Genomic DNA, 19,670 nt, shown 5'->3' on the forward strand with positions numbered 1-19,670 from the left:
CTGCACAGGCAGCGCAAGCAGGGACAGGGAACCTGCGAAAAGTACAGGGACGCTGCCCAGTTGTGTAGGGATGGTGTCAGGAAGGCCAAGGCACAGCTGGAGCTGAACTTGGCAAAGAATACCAAAGGCTTCTATCAGTCTGTCAGCCAGAAAAGGAAGGTTACCGAGGGCATACCCTGCTGATGGAAAAGAATCCAGTCAACAGAGTCAACAGAGGAGAAGGCTGAGGTACTCTGCAGGCTGAGGTACTCTGCAGTCTCTTCTGGTTGTTTTCCATCTTTCTGCATTCCAATGCCCACTTATCAGTAAACTTCTGCTAGTTGGCTCCTTCATTATCAACTTCCAAGGTCTTCAAGGCGAACAACGCCAAGCTCTAATGAACACTCCCAACCCCCCCTTGTCTGCTTTCACTCATCAGCACAGAGGGCTCTGCTCCAGCCCAGACCGGTTCTGGGGGAGCTTCTACCACTGGCACATGGATTAGGGCTTTCCCATGGCTCCACAGCAGCCAATATCAGCAACCCCAACGCCGAAAGTCAAGTGACATTGGGGTCTTCCTGAGGCTCCCACCACTTCAGGGCAGCAGCCGCTCCACTCCCCTGGGTCCCGACCACCTCCAGAACTGCTTCCGGTTACAATATCAGACCCAGAATCCCTACACATGGCCAAAGAGGGGCTGTGAGAGCAGCTGGGTGCCAGCACCGAGTGCTGAGAGCAGCAGCCTGTCACACCCTGAAGGAGACAGAGCAGGACTCAGAACTGCACTTAAACAGTTTATTACCTACAATGTTACAAGTCTAACTCAAGGGTATAAGCTTAAGTCTAGACTGATATTAATATCCTATAAGGGTTTGTGAGGGACTACACGACTTGTAAGGAATTCAGTGATAAAGTCTTTACAGATGTGTCCACGAGGTTGCTGCGAGTGAAGATTCTGCAGATGCTCTGGTGTTCTTACGAGTCGGATCCATGAAGTGATGTTGATGTTGGTGGGGGATCTCAGATCAGCTGAGAAGGAGCTGTGATTATAACCTGCTCCTCTCATCCTGTTACAGTCCATTCTGCGGTGATAACGTCTGGGGTATCAGTCGGTCCAGCTCCTTATCTTCTTTACTGTTCTTCAGTGGTGCCACTGGTAAGGGACATGATGGGTGGCTTCAGCCCCTCTGATGGTGCAACACCCTCCGACGTGTAGGGATCCCAAAAACTCCAGAGTCATACATCCGGCTAGGAGGCATCAGGACCATCCCACAGCTCCCTGGCACCGCAGACCAGCAGCCCCGACACTGAGGGATCAGGGCTGTCTCATGGCTCCCCAGCGCTTGACGGCAGCAGTCGCTGCAGCCCCCTTGGACCCAACCACCTGCCACAGCGCTCCAAACTGAGATATTGGGCCCAGACTCCCTACCCGTGGCCGAGAAGGTGCCATGAGAGCAGCACTTCCAGCCAGGCAGCGCTGGGGCCATCCAACAGCTCCACAGCACCAGAGACCAGCAACGCTAGAACAGAAAGCGATGAGGCATCGGGACAATCTCGCATATCATCACCACTGGAGACTAGCAGGTCCAGCACCAAAAGGCAAATGGCCTCAGGACCATCCCACGGCTCCCTGGCACTGCAGACTAGGAGCTCTGGCAATGAGGGATCAGGGCTGTCTCGTGGCTCCCCAGCGCTGAAGGGCAGCAGCTGCTCCAGCCCCTCTTATGCCAACCATCTGCAAGAGCGCACTCAGCTGCAAAGTTGGGCCCAGACTCCCTTCACCCCAACAAGGAGGTGCCAGGAGAGCAGCACTTCCAGCCTGGTAGCACTGAGGCCGTCCAGCAGCTCCACAACACTGGAGACAAACAGACCCAGTATGGAAAGCCAGGAGGCACTAGGACAGTCTCCAACACCACCAGCACTGGAGACCAGCAGCCTCAGCACTGAAAGCCAGGCAGCATCAGGACTCTGGGACGGTGCTGCAAGCTCACCCACACCTCATTTCTCCCTCATCCACTGCCTGCTACTCCCTCAGAGGGAGAAACAAGATGAGACTGCAAGTCTTGTTGCCAAGATCTCGAGGCAGAAGGACTAAGAACAAAGCTCTGGCAGACAATCCCATGCCACGGTCACTTTGTCCTCAGAGCCATGAACCCATTTGCTTCCACAGGCGCTGGGAGCTGCTCCTGTGCAGCTCCTGTGCTGCTGAGGGCACCCACCGACGCTGCTCCTTCTTGAGGAACACCACGACCCACTGGGAGTGCGATGGCTGTGCAGGCCTGGGCACGGGTAAGAGGCCAAGCACCCGGCTGTCCCCAGGCTGGCGGCCAGGCAAGGGCTGGCAGCAGGTGCCCATGGTGGCCATGGCAGAGCCTCTCAGCTCCAGAAGGGCTGGGGGCACCGCTCTGGCCTAACCTGCCCCGGGCCTGGGGTGCCGTGCCCTTGACCGTCCTGCTTCCCCTGACAGCCTCCAGCGCCAGCTCGGAGATCACCGACTGACAGCCAGGCGTGATTGGGGCCTTCCCATCGCTCTCCGGCATCTGAGACCAGCACTGAAGGCCGGGAAGCATCAGGACCGTCCCACAGCTACCTGGCACCGCAGACCGACAGCCCCAGCACTGAGGGGATCAGGGCTGTCCCGTGGCTCCCCAGCGCTTGAGGGCAGCAGCCGCTCCAGCCCCTCTGGGCCCGACCGGCTGCGAGAGCACTCCCGGCTACAATGTCGGGTCCAGACTCCCTACACTCGGCAAAGGAGGCGCCAGGTGAGCAGCCGGGTGCCAGCACCCAGTGCTGAGAGCAGCAGCTCCAGCCAGGCAGCACTGGGGCCGTCCCACACTTCTGCAGCACCAGAAACCACCAACCCCAGGACAGAAAGTGAGGGGGCATTGGGACAGTCTCCCACGTCACCACTGGAGACCAGCAATCCTGGCACTGAAAGCCAGGAGGCATCCGGACAGTCTCATGGCTTCCCAGCACCTGAGCCCTGCAGCACCTACACTGAAAGCCAGGAAGCATCAGGACCGTCCCACAGCTCCCAAGCACCGCAGACCAGCAGCGCCAACACTGATGGATCAGGGCTGTCCCGTGGCTCCCCGGTACTTGAGGGCAGCAGCCGCTCCAGCCCCTCTGGGCCCGACCGCCTGCGAGAGTGCACACGGATGCGAAGTCAGGCCCAGACTCCCTACACCCGGACAAGGAGGTGCCGGGAGAGCAGCCGGGTGCCAGCACCAAGTGCTGAGAGCAGCACCACCAGCCAGGCAGCACTGGGACAATCCAACAGCTCAACAGCACCAGAGACCACCAACCCCAGGACAGAAAGCCAGGAGGCATCGGGACAGTCTCCGACACCACCGCTGGAGAGCAGCAACCCCGGCACAGAAAACCAGGCAGCATCGGGACCATCCCACGACTCCCTGGCACCACAGACCGGCAGCCCCAACAATGAAGGATCAGGGCTGTTCCGTGGCTCCGCAGCGCTTGAGGGCAGCAGCCGCTCCAGCCCCTCTGGGCCCGACCGCCTGCGAGAGCGCACCCGGATGCGACGTCGGGCTCAGACTCCTTACACCCGGACAAGGAGGTGACATGGACCAGCCGGATGCCAACACTAAGTGCTGAGAGCAGCACCTCCAGCCAGGCAGAGCTGGGGCCTTCCAAAAGCTCCACAGCACCAGAGACCAACAACCCCAGCACAGAAAGCCAGGAAGTGTTGGGACACTCTCGGATATCCAGCACTGGAGACCAGCAGCTGCAGCACTGAATGCCAAAAGACTCCCTCCAGCTTTTAGACAGGCAGTTTCTTACCCACCTCCTTTCACAGAGTCAACACTGAATGCTGAGAGCAGCACCTCCAGACAGGCAGTGCTGGGGCTGTCCCATAGTTCTGCAGCATCAGAGACAATAAGCTCCAGGGCCACCTGCCAGCTGCCATCCGAGTCCTCCTGGGGCTTCCCTGCACTTGAGGGAGGCAGCAGCTCCAGCCCCACTGGAGCTAACAGCCGAGCTGCTCAGAGAGCCAAGTAGCTCCCTTTGGATGATTAGAGCTGTTCCCATGCCTGTGACAGGTAGTTTCCCATAGTCCTGGCCTTTCAGCCCCGGTTTCAGAGCTGGAGTGTCTCTCGTTGGACCTCTCTCTGGCTGCACTTGGCAGCAGGAACTGCCCATAGGACCACTGTGCCAGACCATTGTGGGCAGAGTTCTTTGTGCCCTGAATCTCGTCCTTGTAGGGCCCTGCTTGGGAGACTCAGGACCTCGTGCAGCTACCCATGCACCAGCAAGACATTTCTGGAGACTACATGGAGCTTTACTGCTCTGTAACTTGCAATGTGAACCCAGGTCTCTTACAGTAGACTCAGAGAAACGCAAGGATTTCTACCTGGAAAAAATACCTTTGCAGGCTCATTCTGCTCTTCCAAGGCCTGGGGAGATCACAACATCATGCAATTCACTCTTTCCATCTCAGCGCCAGACACTGGGGCACAGTCTTAGGTGCTGCAGACTTACTGCTTTACTCGCTTCTGGAAAGTAACTGAATCTCTCCATTTCTGCCTCTGTTGACCTGTCTCTGCAAATACATCATCAATCTATTTGATACAGCCCTTGAGGGTGTGATAGTTTCTGCAGAGAATGTGCCCACTTAGCACTCTACACAGAATTAAAGCATTGCCTCCTCTCTAAACAAAACACTTCATTCTGGGATTTCTTTTCTTGATTTCGGTTAACGCTGCAGCACAAGCTTTTACTGAGAGGCAGGAGTTCTCCCTAGGCTGTCACAGCTGAGAGTGCATGTTGTCGGCTGATGTGGAGCTTCTCATCCCCAGCAACCCAAATTGTTCTCCTCAGGGCTGTTCTAAATTGGTTCTCCACCCAGCCTGAGCTTGTGCTTTGGATTGCCCTGACCCAGGTGCAGGATCTTGCACTTGGCTTCGTTTAACTTCAGGGTGGACCTGAAGAGGGGCATTATAACATGTTTTAGCTATGCTTTACTACTTTAAGTTTTAAAGTAGCTATTTCACTTGCATTATAACAATGCTTTGATTAAGTTTTAGGGTAGCTATTTCACTTACAGAAGCATATTTTGTTCTTGATAATGAACATCTGTTGCCTCTGCCTGGCCAATTAAGCCAGATAATGAGGACTAGAGCAATAAGAGAGAGAAGAACTCGTTAAGACCAGAATAAGACGAAGAACCGACTAGGACTATTCTGTTTCTCGGTGTGCAAGCTAGATGGACCACCCCCCCCCCCCCGCACCTGGCGCATCAAAATAAAACATACCTGCTTCATACCTCTCCCCGAGTTATAGAGTTCTTCCCACACGTCAGATCCATCACAACAGTTCAGAGCCGGTTCTGCGCCGGGCGGGCACGCTCCTCCACCTTCACCGAGCACTAGCGCCATTTCCTCAGCGCAGCACCCAGCGCCGCCTCAGCGCTTTCCCGCCCTTTCCGAGCACGAGGCGCCCCCAACGGCCGCCCCTCGCCTCACGCCCCTCGCCTCACGCCCCTCGCCTCACGCCCCTCGCCTCACGCCCCTCGCCTCACGCCCCTCGCCTCACGCCCCTCGCCTCACGCCTCTAACCCCGCCCCCTCGCCACGCCCCTCCCCTCGCCTCACGCCCCTCGCCTCACGCCCCTCGCCTCACGCCCCTCGCCTCACGCCCCTCGCCACGCCCCTCGCCTCACGCCACGCCCCTCGCCTCACGCCCCCCGCCGCGCTCCCCGCGCCCTGCCCATCCCGCTCCGGGCGGCGGTGGCGGTGCCGGTGGCGGTACCGATGGCGGCGCCGATGGCGGCGGGTTGGGCCGGGCTCGGGCTCCTTTGGCTGTTGCCCGCTGCCGGTGAGGGCGGGGCGGCGCCGCGGTTCGTGCCCGGGGCGGGAAAAGCTGTGCGGGAAGCCAGGGAGGTTCGCGCGGGTCCGTGTTTGGGCAGAGGTGGAGTCTCCCTCCCTGGAGGGGTTCACAAACCGTGTGGCCGTGGCACTCGGGGACTCGGTGAGCGGGCGCGGTGGGACTGGGCTGACGGCTGCACTGCGTGAGCCGAGAGGGCTTTTCCAGCCGCTGTGGTTCTGTGATTCTGGTAAACCAAAGGTGAGGCTAGACTGCTGGTCCCTCTTGATGTACCCCATTTAAAACCTGTACCTTTTCACCCCCTCACAGTAGACTTTAGCTTCTTGGGGCAAGATAAAATAAATACGTTGGTGTTAAGTGGTGATCTTGCATAGACAGCGCTGTTGATATACGCTCATTTGATAATTGAATTTATTCATGGCTGTCAGGTGCTGACAGTTGTGACTGGTGTTTTTTGTAAGCTCTATCTGTAACCTATTTTCTTGTTGTGTTTAAAGCATGCAGCATGTGGTCTTCCCTGAGTTTGTCATGTGATGAGAAAAAGAAGATGTGACCATGGGACTCGGATGAAGTCTCAGAAGAGGAGAAGCACTCCTGATTACATCAGTGGCATTATCTGGGGGATTGGGTTCTGCACAGACACGTGCAGGAAGGAGAAATGTGATCTTTAGTGCATGTGCAGGAGGACACATAACTTGGTGAAAGTGGTGAAGGGTCTTTGTCTCGGGACTGAGGAGAAGCGGTTAGAGCTTTATCTGTAAGAGCGGTGAAAAGCGAGCACCGGAAGAAGGGTGCTTTAAGCTGGCTCGCAATGATGGTGCTACAACAGTAACTGCACACAAGCTGGCACTGAATAAATGGGGTTGGAAGTTAAAAGTTTTCATATTGAAATATTTGGGGACTTTCAGTGAGAATAGTTTAGCAGCTCTGGTTGTGAGGAGGAACCTGATCAGTTTGTTAAAGACCTTTTGTGGTCGTGATTGTGTGAAATCATTGGGCTGCTGTTCTGCAGGACAGGATGAAGCTCTCCATAGCAGGTATTCTGAAACAGGAGGTCATGTCTGCCTCCCTCGGCCTTTGCCTTTGTGTTGGAGTGGGTTGGGTGTACACCGGACCCAAATCATTAACCCAGCAGAAACCCAACTGGGGAACAAGCTCCTAGTTGATCTGCTGATCAGCTGGTGAATTGGATCAGTTGAAAGAGTCTTGTGGGTGCCACAGCTGATGGAAGGAGAGGGGAGCAAAGCAGAGGAACCAGATTCTTCTCTTTTGGTGTGCTTGGCACTGGTTGGCTTGGACCTTTGGTTTCCATTGTTATTTTATTGTGCCGCAGTAGTGCCATTGTGAGATGGAGGGAGTAATTGTGTGTGTTGTGCTGTTTTGTTTTGTTTGTAATCTCACAAGGTGTTTTCTAATTGATTTAGGTACCTATCATTTCCTTATGGGTGATAGAGGAAGGAGAAAGTTGTCAGGTGACATTATGCGTCTGCAGAGTAAAGATGGGTGAACCAGGCATAAGCACATTAAACACATTAATGGAAGTGCTGGGGCGCTGGTACAGAAGCTCCTCTTTGCTTGTGTTTAACGATCCTTAATGATTCATTTAACCCCTTAGAATATTGGGGTTTTATTTTTAATGTTGGATGAAATATTCCACTCTGTCTTGGTGCCAGAGCGTCAAGGCTAGTCTTGCAAATGGAAAAACCAGTTTAAAACCTCCAGGTAATACCCCTTACTTCTCTTCTGAAGGAACATGGTTTGTTGTTTTCACCTCTCCTTGTTTGCTTTCCCTGAGCACCTGAAGTAATTTGAGCTGCTCAGATGGAGTGTGGTTTCAGAGCCAAATATCGAGGTGTCTGGTTAATGCGGTATGTGATGGGAAGGAAAATGAGGAATAGAAACTGTCTGACTGCAGCCTTTGTCACTGAAAACTGTAATGATGCTCTTGCTAAAGATTTTTCTTGGGAAATGCTTTTTGCTTAAGCTTTCAGAAGTATTTTTATGTGACAGATGAAAGCTTTGAATGTGCTGTTCTTACATTGCAGTCATTCAGGCTTGAGAGGGCAAAGAGAGGGAGAAAACTGCTACTACGTCAAGAGACGTATCAGCCTAATGCAATGCTAGAAAGCATGGGATGACCTGTGAGAAATCCATCCTAGTACATGGACATCATCATTTCCTTACTGTTGTAGCTGCACTGGCTGAGGCTTGCAGTGGGGAGACGGCACTTGACCCATTTTAGTCCTAGAAATCAGTGGTTTATGACATTTCTGGTTTGTTCCATGGATTAATAGGATTAGGATTTTTCATGAAGTAATCAAAGCAACTGGTAGAAACAACCAGGTCACCTGGAAATCCAAATCTACAGCGAATGTGGTTGTGTTGCATCTTTTCTACTAAATCAGATATTGAGGAAAACTTAACATTTTCTTCTAACTGATTTTAGGGCTTGCATTGGATTTCTAGCAGGTCTAACAGTCGCATTGCTCTCTGAGTCTTTATGGTAATTTGGTCACTTCTAGCAGATGTAGTGATTAGTTTCACCAGACAGAGCATCTCCTCAGTCTGTTTACATGCAGCGTAGACCTTTATGTATGTGTGAACAGTTGGGAAGAGCTACTTGATGAAGACAAAATACGTTGTGTGCAAGGAGTGAGTATTTTAAGACCTAACCCAAATACGTGAGATGTGTTTCAATGTTAAGCTAGGTGAACCTGTTGGTGTGAGCAAAAGATATGGTTATTTCTTTAGTTACTAAGTAGTGGATTTTCTTTTTTTCAGCTTTGGGTGAGTTTTGTCCAGCATATATTGATCATCATGGCAAGGCACAGCCTGCAGATTCCTGCCCTATTTTCTGCTGTGGAGACTGCCTGCACCGATACTGCTGCTCTAATGTGGTGTTCCGATTCAACGAGGAACAACTCCAGTGTAATCTGCTTGGTGGATGGTATGAGGCAAAGAATGTATACAGCAGGTTATAGTTCTATCATCAAATGACAAAAAATCCACTGTTTACTGGTTAAAAATCTACAAAGAGGTCATTCAGCTCTGTTTCTGGCTCTGTCAGGATCTACGTTAATGCATATAACGTACCTGTAAAGTGGGAACAATGAAGTGGACAAATTGATGAGACAGCTGGTGTGTGTTTTCTTGAGCATTTTCAAATACTTTTGCCCTATTCAATTTTCCTTTGAGGATGACAAAATTAATCTCTATCTTTTTAGTGTACATTACCTTTCACAAGCAGTTGGAACTTAGTTGGGTACTTGAATAAGTCATAAATTCCATTTTTGAGATTAATTCTCTTACCACAGGGCCTCTGACTTGAGCTACATGAATGACATTGAGCAGTTTTTTCAGGACCCTGGTGATGACATTTCTTCCAGCCTCAGGTAAGCATGCAAAGTCTCAGCTTTTAAAACCAGGTTCTTCACTGTATAATCAATACACGCCAAGCATTACAAAAATAGAAATGTGCTGATGTAAGTGTTGAGAATGCGGAACACTCAAACTCTATATACATGTTGGAATATCTGAACAGGAGGAGACACGAGGGGAGATCAGATCGTGCTGTTTAGACCGTAACAATCGCCCTAACGGTCTGTGTTCTTACTGCTGAATGGGAGGTTAGTCTCTGAATCGGCATGCTTCCTCAGTACCGTTCGATACTGATGGGTAAAGTCCATAGTGACTAAGTAAGAGAAGCCATTTTTTTGGACTATCTCCTTCCTTTTTAGCATCTTTTGCATTCAATTTTATCAACATTTCTTGTTCTATTTCAGTCGTGGGCAATATTGGTGATTACAAGAGTCACAGAATCATTGAGGTTGGAAAAGCCCTCTCAGCTCATCCAGTCCAACCACCAGCCCAGCCCCACTGACCCTGCTAAACCACATCCCCAAGTGTCATGGCCACACGCTTTGTGAACCCCTCCAGGGAAGGAGACTCCCCTCTGCCCTGGGCAGCCTCTGCCAGGGCTTCACCACTCTGTCAGTGACGACATTTTTCCCAATATCCAAGCTAAACCTCCCTGGGCACAACTTGAGGCCGCCCCTGCTTATCCCATCGCTTGTTGCTTGGGAGATCTAGAGACCAGCACCCACCTCACCACAACCTCTTTTCAAGGAGCTGCAGAGAACAAGTTCTCCCCTCTTCATTATCCAAGCTGGAACATATGGAATGAGCATTCACAGCTGGGAATTGACCCTTGGCTTCTCCGTGCAGGCTCCCACACTGTGAAACAGCAACGTTTCAGAGCAGGATGCTGAAAGGAGGTTGTGGCGAGGTGGTCACCCGGGCTCTTCTCCCAGGTAACAAGTGACAGGATGAGAGGAAATGGCCTCGAGTCGCACTGGGGAGGTTCAGATTGGATGTTAGGAAAAAATTCTTTCCTTGAAGAGTGGTGAAGCCCTGGCAGAGGCTGCCCAGGGCAGAGGTGGAGTCTCCCTCCCTGGAGGGGTTCACAAACCGTGTGGCCGTGGCACTCGGGGACTCGGTGAGCGGGCGCGGTGGGACTGGGCTGACGGTTGCACTGTGTGAGCCGAGAGGGCTTTCCCAGCCCCGGCCACTCCCTGCCCTGCGCGCCCCGAAGGCTCCCGGCGCGGGGCGGGGCGAGGCGAGGCGAGCGGCGCGGGGGAGCGGCGGCCGCTGGCATGGGGTAAGCGGGGGAGACCCTGGGACGAGCGGGGGGGCCTCGAGGGAGGGCTCCCTGCATCGCCCCTTCCGTAGGGAGGGCTCCCTGCATCCCCTCTTCTATAGGGAGGGTTCCACGCATTCCCCCCTCTCTCCGCATCCCCTCCTCTCCCAGCATCCCCTTTACCTAAGGAGATCTTCCTGCACCCCCGTTCCCCCCTCCGCATCTCCGCTTCCGTAGGGAGGTCTTCCTGCACCTCGTTCTCCCCCCTCTCCCCGCATCCCCTCCCCAGGCGGTCGCTCCGCCAAGGGCACCCATGGTCTCCCCCAGGGCCGGTGCGGAGGGGGTAACAGAGCATCCGGGCGCGCCGGGCTCTCTCCCGGCAGGCTCCCCCAGGGGAGGGCTGGCGGAACACGGCTTGGGGGGGCGGTGTGCCCTTTCTCTTGGCTGGCGGAGTTGTCTCGCTGTCTCTCAGTGCGTGGGTCGTGGGCTCAGCCCCATCTTGCAGTCAGTGTTCGCTCTCTGTGCCTTTCGAGCTGAAAGGCAGAAAAAACCTTCCGCGTGTTTGGGGCGGCACAGAGGTTGACTCTGCTGGAGTAATAGGGGCTAAATATAAAGAATGGAATAAATATTCTTTGTATGCCAACGAGCGTAGTTATTGAAAAGCACGGAAAATGAAAGAATGTAATATTCTATAAAAAACAACCAACCAAAACAAAAATAGCCCTGCTCAGTTGCTAAAGGAATTGAAGCCAAGGCCCACAGCCCACAACAGTGTATTTGTAAATGACGGACAACATTTAGGGAGCGTAGGGAGAAACGTTTAGGGAGTAGTGCTTTATTGCTGGTTTTGATTAGGAATGTCTAATAAGAATTGCTGCTGTCTCACCTTGACAAAATGGGTCAGTGACTTAGTCTCTCGCCTTCCAATTACATTACAGCTTTGTCAAATTAGTGTGTCGTGCAGCTGCCTGGACATCCACCTTGCTTTCTGGTTAGGCAATTTCAGTAGAAAGATGGTAGTTATTCACAGAAATATCACCCTTGCAAAGGCCCCCAGATGTGACTGCAGAGGAAGACCCTCCAGCAAAGCATCCTAGACCTTTCCAAAGTGACTGATGCCTTTTGGTGTCTGATTTTGGAGTGTTTCAGCATCGGAAATGCAAGTGAGAAGCATGTCCTGTGACTACAGTCAGCAGGACACAGGGTAGGTTTCTGTTTCATTACAGACTTTGCCCAGGTGTTTGTGTGTTGTGTGCTGAGGTTTTTGTTTTGATTTGGTTTGGGTTTTAACCAAGCAGTAAGCTGTGTTCCTGCTGGAAGAGTTGTCCCGGGTTTCTGCTGGCAAGACAGAACCAACCTCCAACCTCTTGGTCTGTGGTAGTTTCCTTTAAAAGGAGGCAAGTTTTACATTGTTGCTTGATGTCTGTGTTGTATTTAAGGCTTTACTGTGGGGAGACCTCACTCCCTGATACCTGTTGAGATCTTGCTTTCTATCTCCCAGTAAGGTGATTTGACAGTTGATAACGGGAGGAGGAGAAACAAAGGCAATTTCCTTACTGCCCCATTCTTTCTCATTTTGCCCTTCAGAATGAGGAGGTGTGATGGCTTCCTGGCATGAAGGGTCAGGAAGCATTCAGTTCCTCATTCTTGCATCGGGCTTGTTCCTAGCTCGAGTTACCGCTCTGGCACACGACTCATAAATCCTGGCTTCTTAAGGGGATTTCGGCTTGTCACAAACCGCGGGTGGACTTGCCTCTGGGGTGTCTCCTCCCTGCTTGGAAAACCAGCCACAAGTGCCCTCTGTTCAATTGGACAGCGTGAGGGAAGGGCTCAGTTCATTATTCCTTGTTTTGTCTAGCTGAGGAGTTTTTAGTTTGCCTGTGCTCTTGCTTCCCTTGTGTTTATTCTGAGGTCTTCTGCAGAAGTGCAAGCAAAGCACCAGTTTTTATTAGGTTTTTTATTAGTATCCGTTAACATCTTTCAGGATTGAATATTGATTATCAAGCACTGTTGAGGCAGGACTGCAAGGTACTTTGGGCAGCCAGTGCACAGCACAAGCAGTTTGTATCCTCTAATCTTTTGGACATTTTAAAGACACTACATGGCAGTAAATAATGATGTATTTCCGAGTGCTTCAGAGCATTTTGCTTCTCAGAATGCTGCGTTTGGAAGCAAATGTAAACATTTTGGGAAGATGTGAAAGTTGTCCTTAAATCAACTTCAGGCGTTTTCCATTGTTGATCAACGCTTACAGATCATTTGGAGCTTTTAGGTCAGAGTGTAGTGGTTTTATGCGGCTGAGCTTGTTACGTTTGCCACCCTTTTTCCTTGCGTGCAAGATGACGATATATATTTTCTACAGTTTCTGCCGCTAGTGAATGCGTTGTGGCAAGCATTTACTACTGGAAAGTGTTTCATTCCCCTTCCCTCCCCTTTAATTGGATTACTGAATTTCCCCCTGCTTTGCTGTGGTTTCAAAGGTGGATTGTGAGTAGTAGGGTTAAATTAGTTGGTTTTCCGCCTGCACTCTGCAGTATCTAGTAGTATTTAAGAAACTCTGCAAAAAGCAGAGCACTGATTCACTGGAGCAGCAGTTGCCATAATTTTACACAAGTAATATGGGTCATCAGCCTCAGTATGCCAGTTTTCTAATGATGACCCTTACTGGAAAAGGAAATAAGATGACTCACCCACAATCCAACTAATTGTGAAGTATTTGAGTGTTTAAGGAGGGGGTAGTGATTCAGAACATCTGTGTTGGAGTTGCAGAAGAAAATAATGGACTTGGGTCAGCTGAGATCAGTCTTTCTAAATGGAAACAGGAGTTCAAATTATCTTTGTACACAGTTAATTGGACTCTGTTTCTGAATGAATTTCTGCCTCGAAGTTACAGCTGGTTGTGTAACAGATACAGTAAAGCTGGAGGAAGGCTGCTCGTCCTGATGTGATGGGAAGGGGAAGGCAGAATGCCAGCCTCCTGGAGAAACCTCCACTGGCAGGGACAAGGCAGCCTTATTGGGCTGGGGATGCGCTCAGTCAGGTTTTGTTATGGGGCTGATCACTATATTGGCTTGTGACTTAGTTCTCTGTTTGCTAAATGGACAAAATCCATGTCCTTCTGCCTGCCTGGATTTGAAATACCCTGTCTGTGATAGTCTGCGAGGTGTATAAGCTGGCAAAACTGCTGCATTTCTAGCCACTGAAGATAGTAGCCTTGTTTGCTGCCTCTCGGTCTAGATATTTGTAAGCATGTTTCCTCCATAGACAAGGTAACAAACATTGTGATATTCAGCTCTCCCCCATTTCTTGTCCTTCCCCCGTCACTGTCAGGGACTTCTGTTCATGCTTCATGGTGTATTTGCATGCTCCAGCATCTGTTACGGGTTGCCAATGATAAGAAAATGAATTAGGAAGATTATTGATGGGAAAACAACTTCTAGAAATGTAAGCAGTCTCTATTTAATGAGCAAAGGATTTCTTTTCCAGTGCTGGTCCTTCGTGTTTTCTCTAATAAAGAAGTTAATCTGCACACAGAGCCCTTTCTGTAAGGCCTGAGTTCAGACAGAGGCTAATCTCACCGAGGAATGTGAGCTTCTGGTCTAGAAACAAATGAGATTTGGACTTGAAGCTATTTAAAACAATTGTTCTGTGTTTTTACTAACTTGAAAAGTAAGTATTAGCTTGCACAGTTTGTAACTGTCACATTATAGAGCATTTGGGTTTGTGTTGGCCTTGCTCTCAGTGAAGAAGCCACTGAAAGCTGATGAAGCAGTTGTGAGTTGCTCTTAAGGATTTCTCTGCTGCCTGCTTCAGGCAGTGGGGTTAATGCTCACACAGGTTGGGTTACTCTGAAAGCAAAGTGGGAGCAACGAGTGGAAAATGCTGTCCTTACACACTAGGCAGATGTGCATGATTGGGGCAGTGAGCTATTCTAACTAGAGCAGGCTGTTCCATGGTGAAAAGCAGGCCAAGCAGGCCTAGGCCTGCAAAGACAGAGTACAATTAATCACATGGATTGTGTTCAGGAGCTCATTTTCCTGTGGGTGTGTACTTCATTGGCTGTATGTACTTCGTAGGGTAGAGTGTTCCCTGTCTAACTGTGGGCTCTACTGTGCCTCCCCGCAGTGAAACTACAACAGTCTGTTTTTATCATGTGGGTTGGCTCTAGACAGAGTTTGTCAGGGAGCTGCAGGCAGGGAATCCCTCAGAGAAGGAGCCTGTACCCTAAGAAATGGAGTATCTTTCCTGGCAAACATAGCTGAAGACCGTGGTTGTTGAGTAGGATCTATGAAAGCCCGAGCGTGTGTGTTACGGAGCCCACTCCAGCTTTGCTGGTTCATACACTGCTATAAAATAGCCGTGGCCAGAGGTGTAGGCAGATGTGTTTGCGATAGGTTGTGTTGTAGATGTACTGGGGAGAAGAAGTGTGGTTACTGGGGGATGAGAATGTCCTTCAGTTGCCCAGCCTTTTAGAAGCGCGGTGGCAGTGTCTTCTGTGAAATCCGTTTAAATTCTGTAACTTTGCAGTGGTGCGAAGAGTGGCCTTCGACAAAGTCTCTTTGAATAAAAACGTTCTATACCGTTCATTTTTCATTAGATAATCCTCTCCGTGTTTGCTGGCATGACCTTTGGCTTTCAGTTCCTCCGAGAATGTAGCTGGAGAAACTCTGTTTTTTTAAGTTATGGAAGGAACTAGTCGTCAAAGTCACTTTTGTGATTTTGTGATGAAGGTCTTGTTAATGATGAATACCATTTAAAAGGAGACAGAGTGGCCAGCCAGATGTGGCCTCTGCTGCAGGGTTCTGTTCCTGTTGTGCAGTGACAGATTTTCTTCGATGACCCTCCTTGTGCTGGATGAGTAACGCTGCTCCTGGAGAGAGGGAGGGTGTGGTAGCACATCAGTTCCTAGTAGTATAGGATAATTAATTTACCCAATTTAAACTTTGCTCCTGCCCAAACACAGCATTTCTAACTTTTATACGTGTGCTGACTTATGGTTAATGTAAAGAGAAAGGTATGTTTTGTGTAGGAGCAGAGCTGGTGGGTGTAACCTCGTCTAAACTTCCTTTGACTGCAGTTTCAGTGTTTGCAAGGGCTGCAATTTGCCAGAAGAAAATCCCTTTTTTAATTTAAAAACATAACTCTTTAGCCACTTAGTTTCTCATTAACAGCTTAAATCTGCTTCCTAGAATTAGTGTGGGTTTGGTAGTGGCAAATTCATAGTATTTGTTGTTTATGTGGGGAGAGTTTTCTGTGGTACCTAATTTTTTTTTTCAGGTACCTTGTTCTATTAATTCAGCTACCCTTTTCTAAGAAAAACATCCCTTGCCTTTGTGTTGGTCCCAAACTTTAATTAGGGTGGGGGTAACATCCTGTGTCACTGAACAGGGAGAGGAACTCGCTGGCTCCATTTGCCTTAAACGTCGGTGCTTGTGATTGATCAATCTACAGTCGCTTTTTGCCATTAAAGGAGCATTTTAGATGTGTTTATCTCCTGGAGAAGCAAGTGCTTTGTGTTGTGTTTAAGGGTGGGGTTTATGCTGAGGGCCCAGTGGACTCTGAAGTTGTCTGAATACTTGCGTGGAGCTGCAGTGTTAATTCCTGCCCTGCTGGTGAGACTTCAGTTCTCCTGAGTGCAGCTCAGACTGTTCCCCTTCTTGTTAAACGTGGATTTTTAGCGTGCTGGTTCACTGTGGCAGTTATTCTCACAAGCTTACAAAGTGTACAGTGGTGGAGTTGTGCGGTGGTGGAGTTCCTGGGCATCTTCCTTGGAAAACTGTACTTTTAATATGCGTTACAAAGGAATTGTGAATAGGCACATTTAGTACAAGCAAACCATTTATAGGCCAAGAATAGTTGCTTGTATACCTCGTCCATAATAACCTGTTGGATCCCGGTGTCGGATGTCTGCCTAAAAACAAAACTTCAGGAAGTTCCCTCCCTGCTGCTTTCTTGCATAGGCTAGTAAGGAACTTGTAACAGGTTTAGCACAACAGGTTACTTGAAAAACAGAGAGGTTGGTATCTTTTGGAAAAGTAGTAATTCGTTTTACTTCCAGAGGGTCTTTGTGCTTTAAATTAAAGTTTATTATTTTGGGCTTAAGGTGAGCCACATCAGCTTCCTCTTTGAGCAAACAGAAAAAGGACCAATTCAGGACATATTTAGCAGACTTGTACTCGAAAGATTCTTTCTTTAGCACTTTTGCAGTTGCAGGGCTTCTTGGCTTTCTGTGGTGGTGGTGTGGCTTTGATCCTGGTTCTCATGCCAGAGCTGGTTTGGCTGAGGGTCGCTGGGCTGGGTGGGTTTGTCCTGACTGCCAGAGCTGGTTTGGCTGACACTGAGCGTCACCATGCTGGGCTGGGTGGGTTTGTCCTGTCTGGGGACGCAGCTCAGGGTTGTTCAGCCTCAGATGAGCAGAGGTGTCCCAGGGACTGTTTTGGGAGGACTCCTGCTGCAAACCTTCCTTCTTTTTGGGGTACCCAGGAACACATATGGGAAGCTGTGATGAGTCTGAGTGGCTGTGTCCATGTTGACCAGTTCAGCAGCTTACAGTTAGTGATGGTTTGAGCTGGCACTGCAGTGATGGGGTAGCCAAAATGAGGTGGAACCAGTTTTTTCACAACAGGGAACCATACATGGGCAGGACCTGAGGGAGACACTGCAGTACCAAGTTAAGATTTCTCTGCAAGATGTGACAGTTCCAGTCCACGCTTCACCACATCGCATGGCTTACAAAATGACTTTGCAGTTACTCAAATCTGCCTGTCTGATGAAACGCTCGAGATTTCATCATTCCAAAACCATGCTGTTCAGTCTGAACCTCAAGCTGCCTGTCACCCACTGCAGGAATCACTGGGCCCTTGTTTTGTAGATTCTTCTGCCTCTGGTGGAGACCCCCTTTTGGGGTAGTGGCTGCTGGGTAAGATGATTGGAGCGGGCTGTGGCTGGCACCCGCAATTAGTGTGGTTGCACCTGGACTGTGAGGCTGAACTGTGGGGGATATTTTGTGTGTCTGCATGGGCTGAAGCTGCTGTGGGCCAAAACCCAGCAGTGCTCCAACAGGCTGCTAGGTCTAGTGAGTGTTAACATCGTGATAGTATTTTCCTGGGAGAGTAAACATCACAGAAATTTGCTTTTTGTGTTACAGTAAGTGGTTTTCTGAGTCTCTTACAAAGTGGTTCTTATGGTTTGAATCTTCATGCTAAAAGATTAAACTGTGGAAGTCTGTTATTTATAAAATTATAAAACCCAATCCCTCAGCAAGGCTCTTGGGAAGTCATATTGCTTTTTCTTTAAAAGAAATTTGTCCATTATTTTCCTGCTGAGCTCTGCAGGCAGTGTGTGGTATTGTGTGCCTGTGGCTGAAGTGTTGAACTTCGGGAAGCGTCTTATTTTGTGTATGTGTTTGGTCATGCCCTGTGCCTGAGGTGTAGGGCAAGTCCGGATGTTTACCATCCTGACCCATTTCTGGGAACCTTATCCTTTTCTGCAGCGATAAAGAACGATATGCTTATACTCAGGGGTTTTTTTCAAACTTCTAGTAATGGCCTAAGTGACCAGAGGTCCTTCCAGACCACCCAGTGTTACAGCCATAACTCACTGTTGGCACATTTGTTTTTAAAAGCAGCCGAAATCTACTGATCTCGTAGCATGGAACACTCTTGGAACAGATTAAAACTGGCCAAATAAATAGGCTGCTGAAACTAACTTTTCAGAACCAAGCGGGCTCATTGTTCATGTAGATATTTTTTTCTCTTTTAAAGACGAAATCTGCAGTGTGTCCCATGGTGATAAAAGCATAGACAGGCAAAAACTTTCTTTACAGCAGGGCTTACAAAATGTCATCAATGTAAGTGATTCAAACTATTAAGGAGGATTAAAAATATGCTGCTGGAATTGAAACTTGAATATTTTAGAAGGCCCTAAATACACTCAAAGCATTTTACATCTTTTTTTCCACTTGATGATGTTTTAAGACTGAGATCTCCGATGCAAGCAGCAACTGCCTCAAGAATTAATTCCTAGAAATCGTACTTTTTAGATCCTGGGATTGATTCTCACATTTTAATGTGTCCACTGTGTCTCATTCAGTATGAAAAGAGATAAAACAAGCACCAGTCACATAACTCACATGTATTGAATAATAAGACAGTTGTTAGGGGAACTTCACATTCCGAGCACTCAGCTTTCACTTTGGGAGTTAGACTCACACCACCCAAGGCTTTTACTCCTAGGACTGAGGGCCCTTCGTAGTGGGTGGCTCCACAGAACCGGCAGGTGCCCCTTTGCCTCCCCTCACACTTACTCGTCCTCACTCAGATGCGTTCCCCTGTAAATTCAACTCTTGGTTTCCCAAGATGGAGTCTCTGACACAAAGTGCTTCAGGCTGATTTATTGGTAGTACAGCTGGAGCTGGGTAACTGCAGAGAGGAACCCTAAGCAAAGAAATCCCTGGGCATTTGTACCCTTACAGCCTGAGTTCCTGCCCCTCACACACTCTTGATGCAACAGATAGTCTGATGGTGGTTTTGAGTCTGGGATCATCTCGTTTCTCGTTGGATCCTTTCTTTAGGGAGGCTGTTCCTTTTCCTATCTTGAGGGTTGCAGCTTCTGCTGATGGTTGCAGCTTCCTTATCTAGTTTGTACTTTTGTCAGGTACTTCTTATAACTCAGTCAAATTCAACCTTAGTTCACCATATCGAGCTGAACATTCACAGCTTGTGGCATAGGACTGCGTGTTCAGCCACGAATGCCAAGCAAGTTCTGCTATGAGAGGCTTCATCTATCGTTCATTTCTACAGCCTGGTGCTAAGCAAGTAACTCCAAAAGGTTGGACTGACTGTATTTTGGCCTAAAATGATGAATGTTCCTTAACACAGCTGTACAGGGCAGGTGAGTCTGTGAGGTGTGCTTGTCACACACAATATAGGTGCTCTCAAAGGTGAGAGAATGGGGTAGAAGTAGAGTGGGGCAGGGAAAGAGAGAGGTGAGGAGTGGAAAACTGCTTTTATGTTTGTTTTTTTGTCTCAATTCTGTTTTCTGTTAATTTATTGGCAAAAGTTAGCTTTTCTGTGAAGAGAAAGCAGCCAGAAATGGCAGTGAATAAGCTCAAGCTGTTTGTAACAGCATGTGCTATATTTAGGGACTATGGTATATATAACGTGGGAGGCTGGAAACCCGTGTTCAGGCTGTGACACCAGCCACGTGTTTGG

At 49.4% G+C, this 19,670-nt stretch overlaps 2 protein-coding genes across 10 annotated transcripts in view; both read left to right on the top strand.

Moving 5' to 3' along the window:
- Nucleotides 1-680: 680 nt before the first annotated feature.
- On the top strand, nucleotides 681-5,242 carry LOC128853282 (sialidase-like). Its single transcript, XM_054076861.1, has 2 exons — nucleotides 681-2,381; nucleotides 2,412-5,242. The coding sequence occupies exons 1-2, from the start codon at nucleotides 2,028-2,030 to the stop codon at nucleotides 3,558-3,560; spliced, it is 1,503 nt and encodes a 500-aa protein (XP_053932836.1). The 5' UTR covers nucleotides 681-2,027; the 3' UTR covers nucleotides 3,561-5,242.
- A 417-nt stretch (nucleotides 5,243-5,659) lies between these two features.
- The window catches only part of SHISA5 (shisa family member 5), a 35,080-nt gene continuing 21,069 nt past the window's right edge, over nucleotides 5,660-19,670 (top strand). For 2 of the 9 annotated variants that reach the window (XR_008451625.1, XM_054076306.1), the window contains exons 1-3: nucleotides 5,831-7,544; nucleotides 8,604-8,769; nucleotides 9,137-9,214. Coding sequence is in view for 8 of the 9 variants with exons in the window: in XM_054076306.1 (XP_053932281.1) it covers nucleotides 7,466-7,544; nucleotides 8,604-8,769; nucleotides 9,137-9,214 (323 nt within the window). In the remaining variant the exon portion in view is untranslated. The other 7 variants (XM_054076308.1, XM_054076309.1, XM_054076310.1 and 4 more) reach the window with 7 other exon arrangements.

The sequence above is a fragment of the Cuculus canorus genome, chromosome 11, assembly GCF_017976375.1.
Source record: "Cuculus canorus isolate bCucCan1 chromosome 11, bCucCan1.pri, whole genome shotgun sequence".
Lineage (NCBI taxonomy): Eukaryota > Metazoa > Chordata > Aves > Cuculiformes > Cuculidae > Cuculus > Cuculus canorus.